The sequence below is a fragment of the Anabas testudineus genome, chromosome 4, assembly GCF_900324465.2.
Source record: "Anabas testudineus chromosome 4, fAnaTes1.2, whole genome shotgun sequence".
Classification (NCBI taxonomy): domain Eukaryota; kingdom Metazoa; phylum Chordata; class Actinopteri; order Anabantiformes; family Anabantidae; genus Anabas; species Anabas testudineus.
In genome coordinates, this window is record NC_046613.1 from 7070582 (window position 1) to 7097706 (window position 27125).

A 27125-nucleotide genomic window follows, 5' to 3' on the forward strand; every position below is an offset into this window, starting at 1 on the left:
TAAAGCAGCCATTGAAGGAAAACGCTGCTCTGCCAAGGCAAAGAAGCCTGCTCGGCTGGGGATGAAAGCTCACTGGTTCATCAGGGGATTGCAGGAGAGGCAACGGGAGTCACAAGTCTTTAAGCAGTGTAAAAACCACACTGACTTTACTGCAGTTGGACTGGGAATTGTATAAGAGCTTACTTATACAGACGTGTGGTTTAGATGCGGCACATAAAGGAGGACTCAATCAATAAAAGCTCTGTGCTGTGTGTGTGCTACCCATGTGGGTGAACTGCAGCAAGCATGAGGTGTGTGCCTCTCTGCACACATGAAAAATTTGCTGCATTGTGCACAGAAGGACATTTATCCCATGTCCACTTTATGTTTCAGTCCACAGTGTCAGAACTTAATGCCCCAGATTTTATCCAGATAGCTGGCTAAGCTTTACTCATGCAAACAGAGATTGTATTTCTGTGTCCCATATTCTCTGATGAAAGCACCCCAAAATCAAAGGCTCTGAGCTGCTCAGCCCCCCCACTGTGTCCACAGTGGGGCTCGCAGACACAGAGAAATCCACAGCCGCTCCCACGGATGCTTTCTATCCAATATTCATTCTGCGAAGCCGCCAACAGCAGTCGCAGAACAGCGGCAGCGGTCCTAATGTAGTGAATGACCACAGAATCAAGACGTGCGCTGCCAATATTAAATTATGTAGAGTTTCTTCCTTTGCTGTGATGGGTATCAACTCTGTGGAAGAGATCCATTAACACTGCAGTGGAGGTTAACTTCAAAGACACTGTACATACATGATGCATGCACCAGACTGCTTATGCAGCAGGATAGATGTGTTCTCTTACATCAGCGGAACTATAACAGAGGCCCAATAAAACAGCGCAGCCCTCAGCGAATGGACTGAAAGCAGCAACTTACCAGTATTCTGTCCTCGGTTTTGCCGTTTTTGTTGTCAAGCTTGATGCCACAAACAAACTTGATCGATGATTTTTCAATGACCTTTCTGATACTTTCTGCAGATGACAGAGAGATAAATAATGTTGTGAACATTCACGCAAACAGGGCATTCGTTCAGTCTGTCTTTGTCGCTTCATAGAATTTAATAATAATCCCATTTTCCCATTCCACATTTTCAAAGCATGCTGTTGTCGTTTGGAGTTTTGAATGTGTTGTCGTTTCACACCCGGAAGCCACAAATCCTTCTCATTTTCAGCACAGGAAAAGAAAATCTACTTTTGAATTAATCCATCATAGATAAAAATCCCACCTGCATTTATTTTTATAATGCTACATCATGCAACTGCCTGATGGTAATGCAAAAGTACAGTAAGTCTACTCTGGTTTAGAAAGTATGCACTGCACGGTGATACAACAATAACATCACTTTGAGCAACATTAAGTGCGGCATGATGCTCACTGTGCAGGAATACTTTGCATGGTCATTGGTTTTCATACAGTAATGTAATAGGCTACAAGATAAAGAAATAAAAACATGATAGGTTAATGATTATGTTTGAAACAAAAGTACACAAAATTCAAAGTATATAACATAGAACATGCAAAAACACTAGGATGGCCATTTTAATCCATCAACTTCAAACCAAACTGGGCAGTTTACCACCTTGACCTTTAGGTGGACAGGCCTGTATTCACGTATCATCTAATAACTAGGGGATACGTCAGCCTTTCATTCGAACAGACCTGTCCTGGCATTTCAGATGATACAATAATTCGGTGAATTCTTTGTCTGTGTGGATCCTGATGATTAAAAACGAGTTACAAAGCTCTCAAAAGCAAAATCACATATACTGTATGCATCCACCACATCCAAAAGGACTAACAGAGTTTTGTCTGTGCTTTAAAACACAATAACTTTTAGTGGGAAGTTACCTGAATTTCTTGAATTTCAATCAGTATGAGTGTTGTAATACTGGTCTTTCTCTTTGACTTCCACACAATGCTGCTACTAAACTACTGTATCTTGTGGTATCATTCAAATTTTTCACAATATGCTTCAGTGTAATTTCCTCCTCTCATGAGCAACGTGACACATCCAAGCATGCGTATCTATGATTCTCTCAGAACTGTTTCTGTCAAACAGCATCTCTGTCAGTGCTGCGACCTCTGACCTGTATACAGCACACAACCTGTCTGCAGCGCCAGAGGAACTGTCTTACTCACAGGGCGAGAACATCCGGCACAACTCACCATCACAGGAACATACAGTAGCTGTACAGTAGCCGGCAGGAGCTGTACGTGATTCAGTCTCTCCATTACAGTGGCTGCACAGCATCCAGATGAGTTTATGAGCAAATCAATACTAAAGCTGGGACGGTGGGATTTGGCACAGGAGTTGACATAATAACACCTAATAGGTTTTTTCTTTCATTATGAAGAGGTTTTTGTGTTTTTCAAGTTTACATACATTTAAGCAAAGTTCAAGAGGTAGAATGTAGTTAGTTACATTTACCCAAACACGGCACATTTACTGGACCTTAAGAGTATTTATATTCTTTCTATACTTCCACTCCACCACATTTCAGAGAGAAGTGTTGCACTTTTGCTTAGCTAGATTTTAATGGCATGTTAAAGGAACTTTTATATGGTTAATAACTTGAAGTAAAAACACTTTAACCAGTCGCATCATCAAAATGCTGCTTAAACTACAACTGACAGACATATTATGATATATCTCCCACAACATTTGTACATTATTGACACTTTAACTTGTGAGTACAGGATTTTGGGATGTAATTAAGTATTTTTATATTGTAGTACTGGAGTCTTAATTAAATGATGGATCTGTAGTAGGCTCAGAGAGTTAGTACTGTATGTTAAAAGGTCGGGCTCCTAACATACAGTACAACTGACAATAATCTCAGTACATCCAGTGAGGAGACGTCAACTTAAATCCCATTAAGGTGATGTTGTGCAGGCCAGGAGCCACCAGGGCCACGGTGGCCCCGGTGCCAGTGAGTGCAGGCAGGGCAGGGGGGCGATGCAGTCGCCTGGCAGGTGACTGAAGGAAGAAGCAGGGATTCCACTGGATTAATCATCACAGTGCGCATAATAGAGCTATTAGGAGTAATTAACACAGCAGCAGAGCCCCTGCCACCCTGAGCATGTGTGCAGTGGGTGTGTTTGTGCGCCTGTGTGGAGCTTGTGCACCATTTCAATACAAGGCTGCGACTTTGACACGTGTAAGCTGTTGCTGTTTGAGGAAAAAGCATCCAACGTTTGTGAACTCCGTCTAGTCGGTGCCTGTTTTTTTTTTTTTTTTTTTTTTTGGCATGATTCATCTGTCTTTATCAGCCCTCCCTCGCGCTTCACTTTCGCACGCACGTGCACTTAGAGCGTGCACGCGCGCAATCAGTGTAGCGCTCCGGCTGGTTCGGCTGCAGAAAACAAAGATCAGATACTCTAAGTGCTTCGGGTTAAGGAGGAGAACTCGCCCTGGTAAATAGGTGTGTTGGTAAAAAATAAATAAATAAACAAATAAACAAAAAACGTGCAGGGGACAAAACCCTGTCAGTCCCGCGGGTGCACACCATTATTTCCACAACGCCCCATCTCCTCTCTGGCCTAAGGCTGCTGTTTTTATTACCTGATCATCCCCGAGGGGCAGATATAAAGCAATTTATATTTCCTTGCACGTTAAATAATTCATGTGCACACTGACTAATTACCATGCACTGACAGGGACAAAGCCTCCCCGCAAAGCTTCAGGACTAAATACAAAAGGTGTAGCTCATGACAATCACCCAATGCGTCTGTTCGGTTGCAGCCTTCGCCAGACGCGCAGAAGAAAAGCATCCTAAGCCTGAACGCACACACGCCGGGGACGACCACGGTTACAGTCTGCAACGACAGCTAAATCACCAAGCGGCGGTCTCTACCCACCTGTGATATCCTTGCTCACACTGACGAAACCAGAGGCAGTGATCTCCTTAGAAGCCATGTCTGTTCCTCTCTCTTATCGCCACCCCTGCTCCTCCTCCTCCTCCTCCTGCTCTCTCCTCCACCTCCTCCCCACTGGCTCACCAGCTCGCTCAAAGATGGACAGAGAGGAAGGTCTCTTGCCCGGGCATTCCAGCAGAGCATCCGACTGCCTGAAACGCTTCCTGGAAGAAACCCTGTGGATGTTGGGAGGCTGGATGTGCGCGCAACGGGGTGGGGGGTGGGTGGGGGGGGTGGAGGGAGGGACAGAGAGGTGGAGGGAAGGATGAGGAAGAAGAGGCGGGGATCACTGAGAGATAACGAGGCAAGCTGTAGTTACCTGAGAAAGCACAGACAAGTTCAGCTGCAAAAGTTGATAGACAGCCAAATAAAGCTGAGCACGGTGCAGTGTGACCACAGTGTTTTAAAGATTTGACCTCTTAACATTATGAAGAACAACATTTGCTTTCTAGCAGCAACCCCCAACACCCAGGAAACTGAGAGTCGTCCCTGTTTGTTTTTTACACACAGTTAATGGTAACATTGACATTTGTCATGATTCCTGGTTTCCAGTTTGGTTTGTGGACTCATTCTACCTGGATCTGCCTCATTTACTGGACTTCATGTGTTCAGACTTTCCTTCTGTTTCCAACTACCTGATTGTGTCCTGCACACACTGACCTGATGCCCAGGGACTCATCTTGCCCTTCCCAGAAGGTATGAAAAGCATGACCCCGTCCATGTCCTCTCAGCTGCCTCCACTGCCCACAGAGCTCACAGAGCCTCCTCTGCCCAGCACCATGACAAACATCCTGTTTGTCTCTCATTTGATGCTCCACCACATCACCGGTCGTCTGTTTCAGCTGACAGCCAACAATTTATCAACCATCTTTGCCACTGAACCACGGGTTTAGGAAGGGTCCCAGCTTTGACCCAGGTCTTCTGCTCACCCTCCTGGATTAGTCTATCCTAACTGCCAGACTTCTGTTCATCATCCAGTGAAGACCTGCGTTTGCTGTCAGCTTCCTGATCATGCAACTTGGTAAATTCCCCTCCTAAGTCACCATCCTACCAACCAGCTCTGCCACATGACCTCTTCTGCTCTGTGGCTTTCTAATAAGCCGTTGCCCACTTAAAGTCTCCTGCACCTCTTTTATCCAGGTCCAGGATCCACCCACCCAACTCTTGTCCCTCTTTTCATCAGCTGCCTTTGGTTTCTCTGCCTATTTCGGGAGATTTGTCTTAACCTCGGGACCTTTTGCCTTTTTTACTTGTTCTCTGACTTTCCCTTAATAAGAGTTTGACAAGATACTTGTATGGCTGACAAACAGTAATGTTAACTGCAATAAACAGGATAGTCTCAGCTACATATTGAGACTGTCCCACAGGAACATACCAGAACCTCTTGTAATGGTGCCATTAACTGTGCCAGTAACTATCCCACAGTAACCTAATTCAAAGTGAACGAATCTCCAAAGTTATCACAATTCATCTTGAAGGGGACCCAAATGTGTGTTTAGCAATCCATCCAATATTTGTCAGAACTTTTCACTCAAAACCATGAATGTCCGCCTGCTGGTGGTGTTTTATTAAGATTCATTCTCTGCAGACCATGATTGTATGAAATTTTGTCCCAGTCCCTCCATTAGATTTTGTGACATTTCACAGAATGAATGAAAACCTTGATCTGCTAGTGGCATTAGATAAAATGTCAGGGAATAACTAAAGTCATTTGGATTCATTCTCAGGGTGCCATTACTGTCTCTGTGGCAATCCATCCCATATTTGTTCAGATTCAGTCTGGACCAAAGTGGTGGACTGTCCCACTGGCGTAGCTTAAAAATTGGCTGGGGGTTGTGATTGCCCTCATCTGATTTCCCAAAACGTTATGTGATTGTAACTGATTGGATCATACTGGATAGAACAAAATGCACCCCAAAGAAAAAATAAACATCAATGTCAGAAAGTGCTGAAAAGAAAAGGAGGCTATAAATAGAGCAAACAAGGGATCATGAAAGACAACTAACAACCTGAACAAGTAGAATTCCTCTTTCTGAACAGTCTATGGTAGAAATATGTTCATAAACATGAAAATACAGTGCTGGAGTTGGGAAATGTCAGGATGTGAAGAAGAGCAGCCAATTAATTTGGGACTAAACTAATTAAGAAGTGTATAAATACTTGTATATTTGCAGCAGGTTTGAGATATTGCATATATGAGCAGCTGCTTACAATGATATCAGAGAACTTTGTGAGAATCTCTTTGAAATACTATTGTTCTGCCTGGATTGTGCTGTCTGATGGCTCCGCCTGTTAGCTAGTTGACACAGGAAGGAAATGTCTCCACCAAGATGACCATCTCTGTCTGTAATCTGCCGTGATAGTAAGTTGAAACTCCTCCTGAGAGATACTACTAACCCCTGTCTCAGTGTTGGAAAACAATACTGGGCTAATGAAGTAAGCCGCCTTTAAATAGTATACATTTAAAAGTACTGTAAGTAATACTGTAAGTATTATTGTTTTTCTTCCAACAGAGAAGATACACATCCAATTTTGGACCTTCAATCCACAACAGAATGAAAATCAGCCTTATGTCTTCACTGCTGGGTGAGTACTACAGATCCAAGCTGATTCACTGACACACACGTTCATGCTGAGCGCACTTGCAAGAACAATCCGTGTGTTTTAACTTTAGAAAAATGTCCACTGGTGGACAAAGCAGTGTCCAAGTACTTTAAGAAGCTGTCAAAGTGGTGCTGACTTAGACCCAAACAGCTCTTATTTGCTGCAGATACCAGTAGCATGGTATGCAGGGTTGTAAATTTTCCTGGGCTGTTAGCCTGCAGCTGGAGTTTTCTGTCTGTCTGTGCTAAATTAAAATGATGTGTACTAGACAGAATATGAATAGGGCTAAGGGAAATGATTTGGACGTGGCTGCCAAATTGTTGTGTTTGCTATTTCATTGTTGACAGCCTTGAGTTATGTTTCAGACTATGACTGTAGTAGTTGCAGTACTATATGCATGTGGATGGCATGGATGTCTAACAGGAACATACTCGTGGAGATTTCTGTGCATTCCTTCTGTTCCCATGGGGATGATGTGTCTAAACAGCCTCATTAAGGAATAGGGAGCTCACAATTTGGCAGCACTATGGCTGTGTGTGTTTTGTGAAAAAAAACAAACAAAAAAAAAGCTGTTTTCCTGCAGAATAGCCAGTGCCTTCAACAGAGTCAATGTGTGAGCAGAACGAAAGACTGTTGTTCAGTCTAATTTGTTGCTGTTAGATGCATAAAATCCTCTGCAGAGACTACACACATTTGACTCTTGATTGACATAGTAGACTGTAGACTGAACATACTGCACCCAAAGTGCCTCCAGTGCGACAGGAGCAAACCTTGGTGCTGTAGAATATGAGGATACGAGGAAGAGATGTTATGAAATGTTTGTATGAATCTGTTTTTCTATTTTTCAGGTGTAGCCACATTTATTCTCCAAGTTTCTACATCTGAAGGTACCGGCAGAGAAGCAAACCACATGGGGAAAGGCTGTACACCTGTCTCATGCACATTTACATGTCAGAATGCTTTTGGCGAAGCTTGTGATAAATATTGTGTTTTACACAGCGTATCATAAATCACAGACTGAGGGTTTAAATTTGTTGTTCCTGTTACTATATGTAAAATAAGGAGGGAGAAGTTATTCATGGCAACTGTTTTTTTCCCACAGATGGCAACATCACCTTGAGGATTCTACCCTCCCCTGCGTTTATGGGTGATAAAGTGGTCCTGTATTGTCAGTACCGGACCGGCAGCCCCAATAAAACAACCTTCTTTAAAAATGGAAAAGAAATTCACAGTTACAATTCATCCAGTTCAGAAAGAGTAATAACTATGACTATTGAGAATGTGACACAGGAAGACATAGGCCTCTACAAGTGTGCATCTCAGGACAGAAAGATGGAGAGTCAAGAGATTGTTCAGAATTCAGCTGCAAGACTCTTAACTAGAAAAAGAAAATATGATCACATCACTCCTGTATTAGCTTCCTTACACTGGCTGCCAGTATTTTTTAGGATTGATTTTAAGATTTTATTAATAACTTTTAAAGCTCTGCATGGCCTTTCCCCCAGCTATTTATCCCAGCTTTTAAAGCCTTATGAGCCTGCACGTAGCCTGAGATCCTCTGGTAGAAATCTTCTGTATGTCCCCAATGTCAGAATGACTACTAGAGGTGACAGAGCCTTTTCAGTTAGAGCCCCTAAACTCTGGAACAGCTTACCCGAGCATATAAGATCAGCTGACTCAGTAACATCTTTTAAAACTCTCCTTAAAACATACCTCTACCGGCGAGCCTTTTGCGATCTTCTGTAAGCTAAAACAAATCGGTCCTTGGGAAGACTCTCCATTAGATTACAATGTCTTTACGTTGGAACTGGTCTCCCCAAGGACCGATGTGGTAGTTGTTTGTATTATTGTTTTGTTTGTATAGCTGTTTCCTGCTCCCCATCCGGTCGAGGCAGATGGCCGTTTAACTTGAGCCTGGTTCTGCTGGAGGTTTCTTCCCCTAGGGGGAGTTTTTCCTCTCCACTGTTTGCCTAGTGCTTGCTCAAGTTGATCTTGTTGGGCTACATGTGTTTCTTGTCTGTCTTGTGAAGCACTTTGTAACATATGTTTAGAAAAGTGCTCTATAAATAAATTTATTATTATTATTTATTATAAGAGATCTTGTTGAGAGTTGTCCAAGGTTAACTGAACTGCTTTATTGCATTTCATTTTAATAGTCATCATTCTGCTTTATGCAATATTAGTTCAAGTGGCTCCATGAATGATTTCAATTGTTGTGTCTTTTAGGCAACTCAACATCAACAGATGAGACACCAGCCCCCCCTAGTGGTGAGATTATTTTGGGTTATTAATATATTCTACTGCTACTCCTGCAGGGAAATTCAACATTACCTTAATTTCAGGAAAAAACAAAAAGGTTCATGTTTTCTAATAAGTCTAATAAATCATTCTTTATGAAGTTAGTGGTCATGAAACCATTTATTAATCCTTAATATATCCAAAACAGCCCATTTTTGAGGACAATGTTTTGGTTACCAGGTTCTCCTAATGCCTTGGGTTTGAATTAAGATATTAAATTCACCAGGAATCTGTCTCCAATGAAGAATTCAACCCCTTTACATCTGCATAATAATATAGATACTGTTATAAACCTTTAAACATTCACTGAATCATTCATTAATTGACACTGTCTTATTAGAAGGTGAGAACACATTCATTACACATCATGGGTTTCTCATTTTCTAATGAGCTATCAAGCTTCAAGATGTAATCATAAGAGGTTCATAAATTGATTTTCGTCTGGATGCTCTGCAGCTCTTCAATTTGTTAGGCAGTTAAAGCTTATTAATCTCTAAACAAGTGGCACCAAGAACCCAGTAAACCCTGGTGATGAATGGCTACATTTGGCCTATGGGGATATAGCTAAAGTTTGAGCCAGAGGTAAATAGCACAGTTGGCAATCACTTAGTAACTAAAATGTCTCGTCATTGATGTACTGTATTATTTCTGGGCTGATCTATGCAAAATACAGTATATGATCAGGACTTACAGTGTATCTACTGTATATACTGTATATAGAGATCTAAAGGGACAAATATTTTTCAATTACATTTTTAACCTATGCAGTAGACTCACTTCATGTTCCATCTATAATTTCTATTTTGTATTTGTATTTTGATGGGACTCCAGCTGCCTCTGACAAATTAGGCTGTATGACGTAGAGTAGTAGAGATGTAGTTTCAGTACTGTAAAACTTCATTCTACCATGATCCTGACCCATTTAAACAAATGTTCTCACCACCAGGCTCCTGGAAATGGATCATTGTTTCATGTGGGGTTGTACTAGTGTTGCTCATTCCTCTAACTGTGTGGCTAGTTTGTCACTACAGGTACGTTACAGCTCCCTTAGCTTCTCACTTTCTGTTGGAAACATTATATAATCTGGCATAAAGAGAACATAAAGAACAGATGGATCATTAGATGTTTCATTAATTAATGTGTTTGTTTAAAGGTCCCAGATGCGTCACACTCATAGCTGTTGGCCGGTTTTCAAGCCTGAAGTACCAGCAGTGGCGATTCCTGCGACCATGCAGGACGTGTCAGAGGTACAGTGGGAACTGTCCTGGATGGAGATGTCCAGTCTGATGGATAAGCAGTTATACCCTGGTACATGAAACATAACGAAAGAACTAAATAGTTCAGCTAGTGCTGATTCTAAAAGAAGCAGCACTGACTGATCACATCATCATGAGATCCCAGCGTTTTTGATGGTGATGCAATGATCTATTCTAGGCCCTTTTCTGTTTTTAAATTGTCACCAGTGACCTGCTTGTGGTTTGTAGACCTGTCGCTGTTTGCTGAGGGTAGAAATATTATAAATCTTTAAATTGTTTCACATAAGAAAACTTAGCTTAGTATTAAAAAGACAAAATATATATTTTCCTACATGAAACACATAAAAAGCATTAAGCACAGATATTCATTGATATCATATCAAATTGTAAAAAAAAAAAATCTCAGTTTTAGCTAGAAAATTGAAAACCTTTTTTTTTTTAATATAAAGTTTGTTTCCTGATCAGTCATGTTTGTTATTTAATTTAACTTTATAATTGAATTTAGCCATATATTAACTATTGATGGATATGAGCAACTCATCCCAGCCCAACAACTTATCTGTTCATAAAAATGGTCACAAGTAGCAATGAATCCTCTGCCCCAAGTTCTATAAAATGTAATAAACCTCTATAAATATAAGTATATTTATATGAAATTTTAGTGAACGTACATTATTAAGTAATTGTTTGTACTTCATGGGCTTCCTGACATTGACCTCTCTCACTATACATTATGTATTTTACAGAATTTTTTTCTCTGTTGTGTTGCCAAATGGCCAAATGACCTTTTTATTTTCGTTATTATTTGTGCTGTTTTCGATTATAATGACCATTAACTTTCTTTCTTTTTATTAACATACTTGAATTGTTTTGTAGATGTTTTAGACCCAGGAAACAACTACAGAAGACACAGCTAAAATAAACATTCGTACGGCAGTGTATCTTTGGTTGTGATTAAACTTACTTAAATGTGCTACCGAGCATTTACAGTTCTCTTACTATTTATTTCCTTTGGGGGTGGTTAAAGATGATTTTAGCTTTTTTTAGCAGCAAATTTGAGATGAAAACTAATTGACAACAGGCAACAGTTGAAAATCAGCATTCTGGCTAACACTGGTACATTTACACTAATGTTGATAAATGTGCAATTTGCTCCTGAAATAAAAAGTAAATGTACCCATTTCTGATAATGTTCAAAATGTTGGTTGCATCAGTGATCAGATTTGTCTCTGAGCACATACTTACTTACTGGAAGGACTGCTATGAGAAGTATATTTGAGGGGGCAGAGACGAGTATGGGCAGCAAGGAACTATCATAAATAATAATGCATCACTATTGATTATGCATGCAGATGCAGTCATCGTGCCAAAAATCGTGTAGAAAAGCATTTCACGGGTTTAGGAAGAAATTCTGATCTCAGTTCCCAGAGATATACTCTGGCACAAGGGGGTGACAGGGCTGGACAGATATTAAAATTAATACAGCAGCCCTTCAGCATAACAATTCATGCTGAAAGCAAATCTGCTTCCCTCTGCAAAAACATCAGAGACTGGTCTGAGTTCAATCCTCAAAGCATTTTAACATGTAGATGCTATTCATTTTTTTCAACCTAACCTGGTTTTAAAATGTTGGATTCTTTGAGTTTGAACTGCTGTGTAAACATGTCTGCATATGTCTGAAAGTCTATGCTGCCAGTCATCAGTCAGTCTTCAAGCAGTTTTCTTCTCATCACCCTCCAAGTATCATCTGTTCCTTCAGCCTCTGTCCTGCACTCAAGTCATAGCAAGACAAGTCAATTTATTTATAACATACGTTGAACTAACCAGTCAAAAGCCAAGCAGCAGCTGTAGACTGGTCCACAGTTGCCACTGCAGTGTTGGAGAAGAACAAGGTGGGAGAGAGCAGGGTTTGTGCAAATAGGAACAAATTGATTGGAGTGAATGGTGCCCAGGAAGCATGTCTGACCTTTAGATTTTGAGAGTGAATCGGCCAGACAGAGGCTGGCACTATACCGCAGTGCTGATGAGGCGGTGTGCTCCAGTCTTAAAAATAATTGTAATTAATATTTAAAGTGTTCAGTTAAAGACTATTCCCAGGTTAACAATGAGAAGCATCTAATCAGCTATGATAACGCCAAAGGCAGGAGGTAGTACCAGGACATCTGTGACATCTCACTCCAAGAGCTTTTTGATCAAACACAGAAGAGGTTACAGACATCGACAACATGAGTAAGAGTGGGTTATTGAACAACAGCTCTTTAATCTCTTTGCAGTCTGTGTTGTCCTTCATATTTACATGGAGCCAAAGCAGACGGTAAGTAGTAACAGGGCAAGAGGCTCGAGCAGACAGAGCAGAGAGGAAGAAGGTATGAGTTAGGGTGTTGATGGATGAGCACTGAAGACAGTCTGGTGAACATCAGGAGGGGTGTACAGTATATACCTGTTTACTGGAGGTATCGACTGGTGAAATTGGAGGTGAGAGGGCCGTGGAAGGTGCAATGGTGTGGAGCAGGAACAAAGGGAAAGGCGGGGCAGGCTCTGGAGTAAAGGGGACAAGATAAAGTGAGGAAACAGGAAGTGGGAAGCTTAACAAAATAAAGGCATGATTGAGACGGAGTGGGTGAACTGTGATAGCTGTTATTTTTATTATTTACTATTATATTCTAGGATCGGTTGTGCAACAAAATCAGGCATGATAACAGTTCTGTGAGGAAGCGGCTGGATAGTGTAGTCACACAAGACCTCCTCACACTTAGCCTCAATGTTAATGCCCTAATTAAGTTAATGCTCATTAAATGAATCTTCCCCAGCCTGGAAAGACGTTAGTTAAAGTTACAGGTACAAATGTTGGAAATCAGATCGAAGGGGAATGTTAAAAAACGTGTTGTCCTCTGCAGAGGGTTGTGATCCAGTGTTACATGATGCTGTTTTTTCAACAGCACACACGTTCATGCCAATGATCATTAAACAATGAGAGTAAAACCAGTTTTGCAACCAGGCTTTTTCATACCATAACAATTCCAGTCCCCAAGACAGTGTGGTAGAGCACTCAGAACAGTAAATACACGTCTTACAGTAAATGCTTTTCTCAGGAGACAAACTTCATCCACTCCAAGATCTGCTGAAAAAAAAAGGGAATAGCAGAGAAAATGGAAAACAACCTTGGTGAGTAGATTATAGTGATGTTAAAGATAAACTGCAGAGTTTAAAGTGTTTCAAGATGCAGTAACTTAAAGCTTGAGTACATTTTTATAACAGGGACTTCATACTGTATGTTGTATTAAATACTACATTGCAGCATGTAATGTTCAAAGCAACATGCACATCTCTTTTAGAATAAAGTCAGCTTGTTTAAACACAGAAAGACGTGTAAAAACATGCATATGCTGAAGGGGTGTGTAGGATGCAGCAATTTAATAAATTTCAAGCATTTTCAAGCAATAACACATGTTAAATTGATTATGCATTTTGAGAAAAACAACAGCAAAGCAGTAACTTGGCTCAGTGATAACATGAAAACCTGCTTCCTTACCACCAGCTTCCTTACGGTAAAACTCCGCCCCATAGTTACTTGAAATGGAAAAGAAAACTGTCATACAATCTTATTGTTTGCTGAACTAATAGTGCCGCACAACCAGCACAAGAGACAGTGGGAAGTCATGACTCATTCTGCACTGATTTTGTTGGTCTTTTTTTTTTTGCTTTGGGTTCAGGGTCAGTCTTAAAATGTGTCACAGTTTTTGTCTCCGTTTGATTTTATTCTTCAGATACAGACCCTCAAATTACAAAGGATTAGTCCAAGTCAAAAATAACTCTGAACAACAGCAGCATAGCACAGGTTTACAAGAGCATTGCTCTCGCGTCAATCATCTAAATCAACAGAGACACCTCGAGTGACCCTGTCACTTTAGTTTTGGTGATTTTCGCACTTAAACTGACAAACTGCACTCCCCTCCGTAGTTGACTGTGGATAGGTTTTCTGGTTCGCTGACTTCTTTTTAAGAACATTTCCACAACAATTTCATCAACACAAAATGACTTATCGTCAAACCAAGGAAGCAGTTTCACAACATTAATAAATTTCACATCTTGGTAATATGGTCATGTGTTTATTTGCTTTTCAGGGGGTAAAGAGAGCATCACTCTGTCTGAGGTCAGACTGATCCTCATTGGTGGAAGGTGGGCTGGCAAGAGTTCATCTGGCAACACCATACTGAGAAAGGGAAGCTTTGAGTGTGGCAGAACCAGAACGGCTCAGTCAGAAGTGAGACATGAAGTGGTAGACGGCAGGAAGCTCACTGTGGTGGACGCTCCAGGATGGAGCAACTCTCGCTCCCTCACAGAGATCCCAGAGGGGAACAAGCAGAGGTTCAAACTCAATGTGTGCAAGTGTCCGCCTGGACCACACGTTTTTCTCCTTGTCATTCCCATAGACTCGGCTTTCTCTGTGGAGCAGAGGAGCACGGTGGAGGCCCACATGAAGCTCCTGGGGAAGCAGGCGTGGAGATTCACCATGGTGCTGTTCACCTGTGAGGATTTTCTTGGGGAAGGGACAATAGAGGAACACATTGAGAGTGAGGGAGATGCACTCAAGTGGTTAATAGAAAGATGCAGCAACAGGTATCATGTGTTTAATAACCAGGAAAAAAGCGATTTGTCTCAGGTCACAACGCTGCTAGAGAAGATCGATGAGATGGTGTGGAGCAACAGCGGCAGATACTACAAGGTAGACGAACAGATGCTTTACATTATCAAAGAGAAGCAGCAAGAAGTGGCTGTAAGGGCAGAAAAGAGACGAAGGAGGGCTGAGGAATACAGAAGACAAATTGAAAGTCTCATTTCAGGTGAGTATGACAAAAAGAAAGCACATCCTGTGTTGTGTTGTACTTCTAAACTCCATGACTAATCAAGCTTTGGTTTGTCTTTTGATACAGAGATGAAACCCATCCAAAAACTCTGCATGATTCTCCTGGGAAGCCGCAGCGTAGGAAAAACCTCAGTAGCAAATGCCATATTTGGAATCAAAGCACAAGAAAGTGGGAAACGAACAGCACACTCAGTGGCCCAGCAGGGTGCCAGGGGTAAAACTGAAATCACAGTTGTTGACACGCCAGGTTGGTGGAAAGGCTTCGCTGCGTCTGACACGCCTGAAGCAATCAAAGATGAACTGAGGCTCAGCGTGTTCCTGTGTCCACCTGGGCCCCATGTCTTCCTGGTGGTCGTAGATGCAGATGCCTCCTTCAATGCCAATCACTTAGAAGCCGTGACAACACACGTGGAGCTTCTTGGGAAAGGAGTGTGGAGACGCACCATGGTCATTTTTACCAGAGGAGACTGGCTGGGAACACACACAATAGAGGAGTACATCGAAGGGGAAGGAGAGGCCTTGCAGTCCCTTATTGAACTGTGCGAAAACAGATATCATGTCATTGATAACAAGAATCCTGATGATGGTACTCAAATCACAGAGCTGCTGGAGAAAATCACTGGGACAGCAGCTGGAAACGGGTCCTACTGCTTTATTCCAGACAAACAGATATTTCTTGACATTGAAGAAAGAAGAAGAAGAGTAGAAGAAGGAGCAGGACGGAGGAAAATTGGAGTAAAGACCAAAAGAAAAGGCCTCGCAGGTATGGTTCAGAGTCCTCTAGTATTAGTGTCAACTAGCCTAGAATTCTTCAATTCTTCAGTTCAAATAGGACAATTTCACAAAATAGATAATAAGCAAGTGAAGAGTATTTACAGCCCTGAAGTTTGCCGTCTAAGCTCTTGGCCTTATCACTTCCCACGAGGGAAAAAATCCAAATAAGCACAGCAGGGAGTAGGGAGTGACGATAATAACTCATCCCTCAGGTAACGTAGACTCAGAACCTGCAGGTGGATGCTGGGCTCATAACACGATATATATACAGCATCAGAAGAAGGTGTCAGCACAGCTAAGAGCCAACATGCAGCAGGATGAACTCACTTATGTTGCTGCTTTGAATCACTAGGCCTGTTTGTGGGTTTTGTAGCACACACACACACACACACACTGTGGTCTGTATCCCTATAATGACACTTGTTTCTTCTAGATTCCAGAAATAGGTTACAGGAGCTGAGGATAGTGATGCTCGGTCAGAAGACGAATGGAAAGAGTACAACAGGAAACAACCTCCTCCGTAAAGAAGTGTTCACCACCTGTGAGAACAAGCTCTGTCAAGTGCAGGAGGCGGAAGTTGCTGGGAGACTGATCAAAGTCATCGACACCCCGGGTTGGTGGGAGGACTGCTCCCGCTGCACCAAGGATCTGGACAAAGAAATTGTCCGAGGCCTGTCACTGAGCCCTCTAGGGGTTCACGCTGTCCTGCTGGTTATTCCCTTGGACATGACGTTCAGAGATGTTCAGCAAATGGCACTAGAGAATCACATGAGCCTCTATGATGACAGCGTCTGGAAACACACAATGGTCCTGTTCACATACGGAGACAAACTAGCAGACCGGTCTGCAGAGGAGCACATCGAGAGGGAGCACAGTGCTCTGCGCTGGTTGGTAGACAAGTGCAAGAACAATTACCACGTCATGAACAACATGAAGAAAAATGACACGAGCCAGGTCACCGAGCTGCTGGAGAAGATAGAGGAAATGGTGGCAGGGAACAACGGTCAGCTCTTCTGCCCAGACATGTATGACATCCATCTGGGAATTGAAGAGAAATTCAAGAGGAGGCAACTCAAAAATGTGCTGAAGCAGCGTCTGATAGAGGAGTACAGGAGGAGAGAGCTGGAGTTGCTGATAGGTTTTAAAGAAAAACTCCTTGAGCTGCAAGCTGAGATCAGGGAAACTAAATCCAAGTCGCTGAGTGAGTATTATGCTGTGATGGAAAGTAGTTTTTTCCTGTAATAAAATAAAATGTTCTAGTTTTAATCATGTGCTTTCATGACCACTTTTAGTTGCTGACAAAATCAGAAACAGGAGCTTTGGTCAGAGGATGAAAGATCAAAAGGAGAAGGAGTCAAATATAGGCGCAAAAATCAGCCAGGAAATTGAAAAGCTGGATAAAAACATCATGAAATCCACAGAGCTACTTCGGAGCAGCATCGACATCTTGCTCCCTGAGAGTAAGTAAAAACAGTATTATGATCACGTGCATTCATAGCAGTGCCTATATATCCTAAAGTCAAATGATGGGTTTTATTTACAGTGAAAGAAGACAGAAATTCAACCAGCGACTTTGAAAAGGTTCTGTGTTGGCTGTCGACGCTTCAGATCGACACAAACGTGGAGAACCAGCTAACGCTCAACTTCTCGCAGACGTCAGGGTACAAGTCTGTGCTGCCACAGAATGAGGACTTTTACAGAGAGGCCGATAATCAGTGTGATGCATAATTAAGAATGATAATTAATATTGTCTCAGTGGGCTGAGGTAACAGAGAAGAGCGGGTTTTATTTGCACTTATGACATTTTTAATTAATTAATCATTTATCGTGACTTATAGCAACAATGGCAATGGCCAAAAAGTGAAAGAACTGAGTTTGTGACTCGTGTTTGTCGTTGCCCACTGTGATGAACAAAAGTCACTTATATCTCTGATGCTTTTTTATTATTATTATTCAAGGAAAATCAACATTTTTATTTTCCCACTGAGATAATAAATATTTATCACACAATGTGCACATTTTTCTATTTCGAAAAAGGAAAGATTAAATCTTTGCAATTTACTCTCAGAGTGCAAACGTTTTCTACAATGACAGAAAAAAAAAAAAAGACGGACCTTACTAGATAAATAAATAAATAAATGAGCCATGGCGCCGGGCTCGGTGGTACCAGAGTAAGTTCCTCTGTGACGCCACATTTCTGCATCGAAACATCAGTTGTTATGTTACTTAAAGACGTAAAGAATGCTTTTCTTTCTGTGCTTTTTTATTATTATTGTAAATAAGACTGATGTGTCCTCTTTATTTAAGCCCGAATGTTGTTTGAAAGTGTTGTTTGAACCAATGGGTGAATACATTGAACATGTATTTTAGTTGCCTCTTTTCCTGTGCTACGTTTCCCCTCATGTTGAGAGTGTCTGTTGTCTGTCAGAGGAGGATATTCTATAGGATAAAGGATCCAAACACATCACACTTCACCCTCTTACAAATCAATACATACCTCAGGAGTCTCCTTATTCCAATGGATTGCTCTGATTTTCTTTAAACTGTTTCTTTAAGCTGTTTAATTTACTAATTTGCTGAAGAGGCCCCCAGAACAACAGAGCTCATTTTCCACTGACTCTGTCTGCAGTTACGAGTCACAAGTCCTTTTATGAGTAACATTTGTCTAATTGATATATTTTGTGTTTTATAATTTTGTGGCACATGAGTGCAAATCAGTGCCACAGTACAACAGCCAATATCTGTATGGCACGTTGACCTTTCCGAGCTTTCTATATTAAAGCATTGTTACTGTTCAATATGTCATGTCAGTTGGGAGTATGTTATTATCATGGAAAAGTAAATTACAGTTTCAAAACTGTTTTTAGGGTGTAATGTTTAAGTCAATATAACAAGTGATTTTTTTAAAGTAGAAGTTCTGTGATCAAACCAGTTGCTTATAGACAACAAAACACATGACATGTTTCCTCAAGGTCTAATAAAGATGTTCAGTGTGTTTTCTTATTCACAAATGGTGAACGTATATTTTACATTAAAATGATCTACTGAAAAACTTCAACATCTCTGTACTGCAGTCTGTGTTAAAATCTTTTTATCTGTTATAATAGTCTTTGACAAAGACAAAGATAAAAAGGTTTTGAGATAACCTGACTTACCTAGTGTTGGTTTTGAAAAGCACTGTAATCTACTTTACATGTTTTAAGCAGCTCTTGCAGGATTTAATATATATATATATAAATATAAAGTACATGTCCATGTCAAACAACAGTGAGTCAGTTTAACATCACAGCTGCAGTTTGCAGTTTCCTCCACTAGAGGGCTGCAAACTACCGCTGGTGGGACGCTCTCCGTGACGTCATCTTTATGAGACGGAAGTAGACGTTTGTAGGCGTTCGAATGCCTGATGGTGACTTGACAAATCAAACTGGACTCTAAAAAACATAAAGCAAACCGAGTACGAACCAGGTGGGTGTGATGCAGTAATGTTATTTTTATTGTTTAGCTGTATTTAAAATGCATTCTCTGTCGCAGGTCACACACAGTGCTAGTTTGAATGAACAGAATGAACACAGTCAGTGTCGTTTACTGACAACGGAGCTAAATAGCAAGCTAACTTCAGACTCTGGACTGTTTCTGTTCAGTGTTTTTACTTTACTGATACATGTACCGATAATTAGTTATGGGCTGGGATTAAGATTAACTTTAATAACTTTTATGTCAGTGTGTCGTCTCTCCGTGTGTGACTCAGTCTGACCCTGAGCATCACCCTTTATGAGGCTGTAAAGACAGTTGAAGAAATCTCCTTCATAAACAGAAAGGATGGTAAGAAATATATTCAATTATAATTTGAATTTATGTTCATTGCATTGATACAGTGTGCATACTGTATGAGGTAGCCAGTTGACTTACTGTATCTCCTGTCCTTTTGTTTTAACAGCATGGCAGAGTAAAGATTAAATCTACAGCCCAGCAGCAGGAGGAGAAAAGAAAGGAGAGGGAGAAGAAGCTGAAGATCTATGTGGCTGCAAGAGACGCCTGTTTTTCTAAGGTCTAACACACATTTCACAATTCATTCTAAGTGTTAAACTGGTGATATTCCACACTTTGTTTTTGATAACAAACTAAGTGGAAATCAGTTGATCCTAATAAAATGAGTGTCCATGTAGATGAAGGTATTTCATTGGAATTGCTGACAAAATAAAAATAGAGAATCACGCCATCCTTAGTAATTTATGCAGAAGTCTATAAACTACTTATAACAGTTAAGGTATACTGTTAATGTGCTCAGTGAGCAAGTTTCAGATAATTTTTTTACTCAAACCATTATTTCTGCTGTGTGACAGAGGAAGGAGGGCGTTTGTGATGATGAGGCTCTCCAGCTGACCCAGCAGCTACTGTCATCTAATCCTGACTTTGCAACTCTCTGGAACTATAGAAGAGAGATCCTAATGCACCTGGAGACCGTGAAGTGAGATCATTACTACTTATTTTGTAATTTGTAGTTTGAGTATGTCATTGAACACTTTCTGATGGGTAAATTATATTAAATGTGACAAAAGGTTTGTTTTGTTTTGTTTCCCAACTTTGTCTCCAGGGACAAGGATGAAGTGCAAAAGATTTATGAGACTGAGCTCTCATTTCTGGAGTCTTGCCTGAAGATGAACCCAAAGTCCTACGGCAGCTGGCACCATCGATATTGGGTCTCAGCCCGCTTACCTCAACCAGACTGGGCCAGAGAACTCAGCCTGTGTGATCGCTGTCTCAGCCTGGATGACCGCAACTGTGAGTAATGAAGTAGATAAATGGAGAGAGAATGTGGAGACATCTGCATTTTCTTTATTCTTTATATCTACCCAGATATACTACACCCTTGAACTACTGACATGTGCTTTCTTTCACACCTATTCTACCAGTTCATTGCTGGGATTATCGCCGGATGGTCGTGAAGATGTCTGGTGTGCCAGTGGATAAAGAGTTGGAGTTTACTGATCGTCTTATTGGCTCTAACTTCTCCAACTACTCCAGCTGGCACTACCGCAGCACCCTACTGCCGCTGCTCCACCCGCAGTCTCCTGAGCCCCCCTCACCGTCCCATGAGCCTTCCCAGCCCTCTCCTCCACATTCTCCACAAACTCACTCCCATCGAGTTTGTGAAGAGCAACTCCTCAAAGGTAAAATCCAAGATTCAGAAATAAAATTTCAGATTGTGTCAGCAATACCCATTAAAATCAGACAGAGGGCAGTCTGAGGCTTTATGTCTTCTGATAGTTGTGCTTTGCTAGTAATATTTAATTTGTAATTCCACACATTAAGCATTTAACTCTGCCCATTTCTTTAAGAGTATGAGCTTGTACAGAACGCTTTCTTCACCGACCCCAATGATCAGAGTGCTTGGTTCTACTATCGCTGGTTGCTAGGCAGAGGTATGTCCATGTCCTTTGTGTCAACATGTACACACATGTAGTACAAACCTATTTCATCTGCTTAATCATGTTCATTTACCACACATGAGCTGTACAATCTTATGTTTTTTTGTTTTTTATTTAACAGCGGAACGTGAGGAAATGATAAGCTGTGTGTATGTCAGTCGGGATGAGGAGAGAGTGGCTGTTGCATTCTCCGGGCCTGTTATTGTGAGTATATTTGCTTAATGCCATAAAGTGAAGCTTTACAGTGTTTGTCACTATAGTAGTTATAGTAGTAGTTATAGTTTCACTATATTTTATTCAGTTTTCAAAACTCTGTATTTAATTTATCAGTTATTCTCACATTCAAAATGCAATGAAAACACTTCATGCACTGAGTCACAACTGAAATATACAAAACTCTAATTACAATATGTGTTACTATTAAATGAGAATGACTGCCACGCTGATTCGGTTATCTTGCAGTATATTTTACAGAAACCCATGAAATGCTGCACTTTGCAGTAATGCTTTGTTCTGTAAAAAAATATTTCTTGTCATGAAGGAAACTCAATATTAAGACATTTATAAATACTAATGTATTCATGTTGTTTTCTGTGTGACTGTGCAACCTCTCATCCTGCCTTTTGTCTGTCAGGCGCAGTCTGTAAGCTTGCTACTGGTCCTAGATGGACAGCCTCAGAAAGTGGAGTGGAGGAGTGTTCATCCACGCTTCAAACACAGCCCTGTCTGGGTATCCTTCTTTTGTCTGTGATGATGAGTGTAACTGCTGATTGAATAGGATACATTTTTTTTCAGACTGTTCTCATTCTTCACATACCACAAGGTGTGCTGTTACGATGTTGTGGAATGTGCACCAAGAAAAAGACAAATAGTTTCATCATGAAATCTTGATCAACATACTTGGAGTGGAATGTTATTGTTGCCTTTACGGCAAAGTGTGGTAAAGGCAACATGACTTCTGTTAACTCAACAGTGACACACATAACATTAAGTTTACTCAGTTGTTTTGAGGTGTCCTTCAGCTAAGCAGTGAATTCCCACGCAGCTGCAGGAGTGCTGCTTTTAATTAATTAATTCATATTATTAATATAGGATGGTTGGTGAGATTGACTGTACCAGCATTATCTTGAGCTTTCAATCATATCTTATAGTCAACATCATTGGATGGCATTTGTCAAGGACCTGATCTGTTGACTTGTGCTTGTTAGCTTTCAACCATATTTATTCATATTTACCTGGTAAATGTTTAATTTGTAGTGTTCTCACTCAGGGACCTTGTGGCTGCACATCTTTTGTTTATTCTGTGTCTAAACTGGGATTTTAATCCTGGTGTGTTTAAAACACAGTCACAAATGTGAAATGTTGAATGCCGATGTTGTATTCTGTCAGTGTGAATCTAAATTAAATTATTAAATCCTACTTAGTTTAAGTAATGTTTAGTCATTCAGTCTGGGTTGTTATATTTTATTCATACTGCTCAGCTCTACCAGGCTTCTCTATTGACACAGGAAAGGAGCCACAAACTAAATATTCACACTCACGCTGTGTGTCTGAGTGCCTTTTCTTTTCTCTTATGAAATAATCTTCATTTTGTCCTTTTCAACCTTGACACTGTCTCAGATTTGTGATCTCCCTCCTGGAACAATAAGTGACATCACCAGTGAACACAATCTGACTGTGCACTGGACTGAAAAATACACTCACAGAGATTGTGCTCTCTACACAGGTGATACATGTTGTTTCCTCATATTATGCTCTCCTGTCAGCTGGAATACAAATGTGCTAATCAAGAGATTTAGATTATTTAGAGTCTTTGGATTTTAGCGCTGAGTGAGTTGTGTTGTAGTGGATTTTTATGATATTCTTATCTCTTTAAATAGGAAACACACCTCTTGATACAATGCAGTCCTGTACAACACCCAGTGTACCCACAGTGTTGACTATAAAATAACCATATAATTGAATTTACACATTTCTGACACCTAAAATTGAGTAAAAAAAACTTTGAAAAGGTGGAGTTTGCAGTTTTGAATTACAGTATTTTGTACAGGTTGACCTAACTGAGTGCCCAATGAGTGTTTATTTCCTAAATCCTCGTTACACTTTGATCTTTGAGCCCAGGTCGAACCGAGAGCTGGTGTCGGGACTCTGCTACCGATCAGGAGCTTTTCAGGTACTTTTGTCTCAACACAATAGCAGTGAATTTTTTATTTTTTTTCAACAAAGAAGTAAGAACTTAGTGTGCTCCTCTTTCTGTAGGAGTGAACTCTCAGTAGAGAAGACCTCAGTGTTACAGTCAGAACTACAGTCGTGCAACCAGCTGCTAGAGCTGGAGCCGCTCAATAAGTGTAAGCGATCTTTATTTCATTGCATTCACACTCCTCCGTTGCTCACCGAGCCAAACCCCTTTCTGCAAATTAATACATAATATTGAGATTTGTTGGTCCTAATCACGATGTTTTCCATCACTCTCTTGCTTTGGCAGGGTGCTTACTAACCATTGTCCTCCTGATGAGGGCACTAGACCCTCTAGGATATGAAAAGGAGACACTTGCACATTTCCAAACCCTGAAAGTAAGTATTCTATCAAACCTATATGGTCTATGAGATTGACTGGAAACAAGGAGTTTTACTGACTACTGTTATTTTTGCCCTCAGGAAGTAGATTCCATGCGCTCTGCTTATTACAGCGACCTGTGCAGCAAGTTTATGATTGAAAACACCATCCTAAAAATGGAGTATGCTGAAGTGCGCGTCTTCAGCATTACTGACAAGGTTGGTTCAGGGTTAAGACAAGAACTCATATTTATGTATTCAGAAACCTACCTGCCACACAGACAATTTAAAAAAAGTAATTTCTCCTATTTTTAACAGAACCTAACTACTTTATGCCATCTGGACCAGTTGTTATTGGTTACCCACATCAATCTGTCTTCTAACCAGCTGCGGCGGCTGCCTCCTCAGTTCGCTATGCTGCAGTGCCTGGAGGTGATAAAGCTGCAATTCACATCCAGTTGTCTTTTCCACATGAACAGTGTTTTCTTCTTGTGTGTTCAACAGTTGGTAGATTATAGCAGGAAAGACACATATCGATTACTTTTTTCTGCCTCCAGTTAATCAAGTTCTTCACACTTGCAGGTCTTGGAGGTGGATAACAACTCCATAGAAAACCTGGAAGGACTGTATCACCTTCCCAAACTGGAGGAAGTCCTCTTAAAGAATAATAGTATCCTTAAATCGGAAATTGACATTAGTCCGTTTATTTGGTGGAGAATGTCCTGTTCTGTATTTGTGTTCATCCTGCATCCTACCACAGTGTGGTAGAGATCGCTTCTTATGTCATTACACTGCTCTTGCCTACTAGTCTACTAGTGACTCAAGAAATGTATGAATCAGCTCCGACTGGGCAAAGCTCAGTGCTGCAAAACAGCCCCAGAAAAGAGTGTGTACTGTGATTTCAGAGATGCACCGAATACAAGGACGGTGTGTGCGTGTATAGTGAAGAAAATTGCACTGGTAACAAGACTCTTCAGTTGAATACATGAATAATTTGTTATCACCTGAAACTTTGTTTAGTGATTGAGTAAATAAAATCAGTGCTGCAATTACACAGAGCAAACAGCGTCATTAAGAAGGAAAGAGACACTTAACAACACATCATCGTCACAGATTCCTTCCCTTCCTTCACGCTTCATTTCCCCCGATAACACTTGAGAGGAATTAATGAGGTTTTCATCTTACAGTTAGTTTCAAATTTTTGTTTTGCCAATTTCAAAAGACGTTCGAAGTACAGTTTCGGTGCATGTAATGATATCACTCAGCACACAAACACTTTTTCATTAACCTTGATGCACAGAAATCTCGACATTGGCAGACCTTCAGCCGCTGGCCTCCTGCCCCAAGCTGAAGCGCCTCGATCTCCGTGGCAACCCTGTCACTCAGATGGCCAACATCGAGTCAGAGTTAGCGGAGCTGCTGCCCTCAGTGACAGACCTTCTGCTCTGATCAGATGGAGGCTTTAAATCACTGCCACCATTGTCCCTTCATTCAATTGTCCTTCACTTTTCTCAAGCGTGTTTGTTTGTGAAAGAGCAATCGGGTGTTTTTTCAAGCGTCTTGTGACTCTGTTTGTTCCACTTGTTTGGGAGAGTGTCAATCACAGAGACTCCTAAGGGTCTGAAAGCTTGATACTTCAGAGCATATGTCATAAACACCTCTAACACCTTCAGTGAACTGTCTAGATTTATCTGTGTGTATGTGTGTGTGAAGCAGTGTTGCATTACTTTAAATGTGTGTGTGTGTGTGTGTGTGTGTGTGTGTGTGGATATCCTTAATACAGCACACCCAGCTGCATGCAGAAATACTGAATTCATTAGACTCAATAAGGACTGGCTTGCATTACCGCTGGCTTATTGCTTCTATAAGCTTTAAAAACGGTTATATTAAAAGAAAAGCTTATGACTGATGATCCGAATATTACATACAGCAGTTCACATTGACATTTTTAGGAGGTTGTGTAAAGCATTTAATATGACTCTATACTGTTGCACAGTAAGTCACCGAAACAGTAATAAAACAGCACACATTGTGTCACTGCCTTCCAAAAAGCCTATTGTGATTTGTTTTTTTTTTATATCTGATGTTCAGACGTGAATTCACCTCGATCCCAAACACTAATTCAGATCAGTTGAACTAATATCAAGGGATGATTGTGACTTAGCTCTGTATCAAGTTGACATTTGTTTTGCTGTGGTGTCATGACATTTTCAAATAGGAAGTCTGGGAGTGTCTTAACTAAATAAATATCTAGTAATGAAATGGAATTTGAGAAACGCCACACCTTTCAACTCAATACAGAAAAATTCACCTCCAGTTTCTCTTCAGCTAATTAGCAAACTAGATGTACAGTGCTGCTCGTCTACAACCCTGAGAACTGCTACTAATGATATGTTCGTGTCATACTGAAGTTCACAATCAGTTTTATTAGGCTTCTAGTTGAAGTTAGAAGTACGATACTGAGCTCTTGTCTCTTTGATTTGGCTTCTGTAAATCATTCGACCGTTCTTCGTCCTAAGCTGGCTACTGGTCTTGGGTTGAATAGTGACAAATCATTTTAGTTTTGAAAAAGTAAAACTTAATTAACTGAACTTGAAAAAAAAACCAACACATTGGTAAACTTAAGTTGTTTTTTTTTATTGTTGTTGTTTTTTAATGGGGCAGCACATTGTACTAAACTAGTACAAGAATCAGATTTTAGACGTCTACTTGTAACTTAAATTCTATGTCCTGGTGACTCTACCATGTTAGCATTGTAGTTATTAAAGTAATATAAAAAGAAAACTGACTGAATAAGGTGTACATATTTAGTGGACGGTAGAAAAGATTAGTGGATGTAGTTTTCCAATGGCCCCAGAAGCAAACACTCAGTTCAAGAAAAAGTACAGAGACAGAATAATGATCAGATTAACAAATAATGAAACTTTATACCTACATGACAGTTTTTTTTTTGTTTTTTTTTGTCTTGTCCTTGAGCGAGTTAAGGGTCAAACAGTGTGAATATTTAAAGGCAATTCACAAAGAAAAGAATGTGAACAATGTGGAGGAAGGACCAGTATCCTCAGTTCTGTGTCACTATCCAGGCTCCACAGTGATCAATGTTTTCTTTTCTGTATCACACTAACATGTTATACTACGGTTATGTACTGGGAGAAGGTTTATAATAACACCGCTGTATGATTTTCTGTTCCCATAGCATCAGATAAAAACATTCCTTCAATCCATCTGGATGCGAGTGAGTTAGACTATCTTGGTCCATCACAGTCTCGACAATCCTACTCAACCAGTCAGAGCGGATAACTCTCGTAGTTCAGTCACTAACCACACGTCATGTCTTTGAGATGTTTTACACAAAAGTAGGTGCACACACACTCCTTTCTAGGCGTTCAC

General features: G+C 40.7%; 4 protein-coding genes across 6 annotated transcripts in view; 3 read left to right on the forward strand and 1 right to left on the reverse strand.

The window, feature by feature from the left end:
- The window catches only part of LOC113152218 (capping protein, Arp2/3 and myosin-I linker protein 3-like), a 29594-nt gene extending 25605 nt beyond the window's left edge, over positions 1-3989 (reverse strand). For both annotated transcript variants that reach the window (XM_026345326.1, XM_026345325.1), the window contains exons 1-2: positions 3895-3989; positions 913-1007 (exon numbers count right to left, since the gene is read on the reverse strand). In XM_026345326.1, the coding sequence (XP_026201111.1) occupies positions 913-1007; positions 3895-3952 (153 nt within the window). In that variant the 5' untranslated portion in view covers positions 3953-3989. The remainder of the gene's footprint in view (positions 1-912; positions 1008-3894) is intronic.
- A 2323-nt stretch (positions 3990-6312) lies between these two features.
- Positions 6313-11083, forward strand: LOC113152264. The gene is made up of 8 exons (XM_026345406.1): positions 6313-6387; positions 6465-6537; positions 7404-7442; positions 7658-7902; positions 8653-8674; positions 8782-8823; positions 9800-9884; positions 10007-11083. The coding sequence occupies exons 2-8, from the start codon at positions 6507-6509 to the stop codon at positions 10167-10169; spliced, it is 627 nt and encodes a 208-aa protein (XP_026201191.1). The 5' UTR covers positions 6313-6387; positions 6465-6506; the 3' UTR covers positions 10170-11083.
- Positions 11084-13119: 2036 nt separating this feature from the next.
- On the forward strand, positions 13120-18808 carry LOC113152230 (GTPase IMAP family member 8-like). Its single transcript, XM_026345356.1, has 6 exons — positions 13120-13274; positions 14234-14953; positions 15044-15739; positions 16184-16951; positions 17043-17210; positions 17294-18808. The coding sequence occupies exons 1-6, from the start codon at positions 13259-13261 to the stop codon at positions 17476-17478; spliced, it is 2553 nt and encodes an 850-aa protein (XP_026201141.1). The 5' UTR covers positions 13120-13258; the 3' UTR covers positions 17479-18808.
- Positions 18809-19104: 296 nt separating this feature from the next.
- Positions 19105-25786, forward strand: rabggta (Rab geranylgeranyltransferase subunit alpha). Of its 2 annotated transcripts, none has more exons than XM_026345373.1 (17): positions 19105-19215; positions 19472-19572; positions 19688-19798; positions 20094-20218; positions 20345-20532; positions 20664-20921; positions 21090-21173; positions 21301-21383; positions 21814-21909; positions 22800-22905; positions 23301-23352; positions 23439-23527; positions 23665-23753; positions 23838-23954; positions 24054-24167; positions 24318-24405; positions 25036-25786. In XM_026345373.1, the coding sequence occupies exons 2-17, from the start codon at positions 19570-19572 to the stop codon at positions 25182-25184; spliced, it is 1752 nt and encodes a 583-aa protein (XP_026201158.1). In that variant the 5' UTR covers positions 19105-19215; positions 19472-19569; the 3' UTR covers positions 25185-25786. The 2 variants fall into 2 exon arrangements, with proteins under 2 accessions (XP_026201158.1, XP_026201159.1); XM_026345374.1 differs by having other exon boundaries at positions 19120-19215; positions 19499-19572.
- Positions 25787-27125: the final 1339 nt, after the last annotated feature.

Coding starts and splice junctions, on each gene's coding strand:
- LOC113152264 (XM_026345406.1), top strand. CDS start 6,507: ATGAAAATCAGCCTTATGTCTTCACTGCTGG. Junction 6,538..7,403: donor CCTTATGTCTTCACTGCTGG/GTGAGTACTACA, acceptor TCTATTTTTCAG/GTGTAGCCACATTTATTCTC. Junction 9,885..10,006: donor TGGCTAGTTTGTCACTACAG/GTACGTTACAGC, acceptor GTTTGTTTAAAG/GTCCCAGATGCGTCACACTC.
- rabggta (XM_026345373.1), top strand. Junction 20,533..20,663: donor CAGCCTGGATGACCGCAACT/GTGAGTAATGAA, acceptor CTATTCTACCAG/TTCATTGCTGGGATTATCGC. Junction 24,168..24,317: donor CTATGCTGCAGTGCCTGGAG/GTGATAAAGCTG, acceptor TCACACTTGCAG/GTCTTGGAGGTGGATAACAA.
- LOC113152230 (XM_026345356.1), top strand. Junction 14,954..15,043: donor AATTGAAAGTCTCATTTCAG/GTGAGTATGACA, acceptor CTTTTGATACAG/AGATGAAACCCATCCAAAAA. Junction 17,211..17,293: donor CGACATCTTGCTCCCTGAGA/GTAAGTAAAAAC, acceptor TTTTATTTACAG/TGAAAGAAGACAGAAATTCA.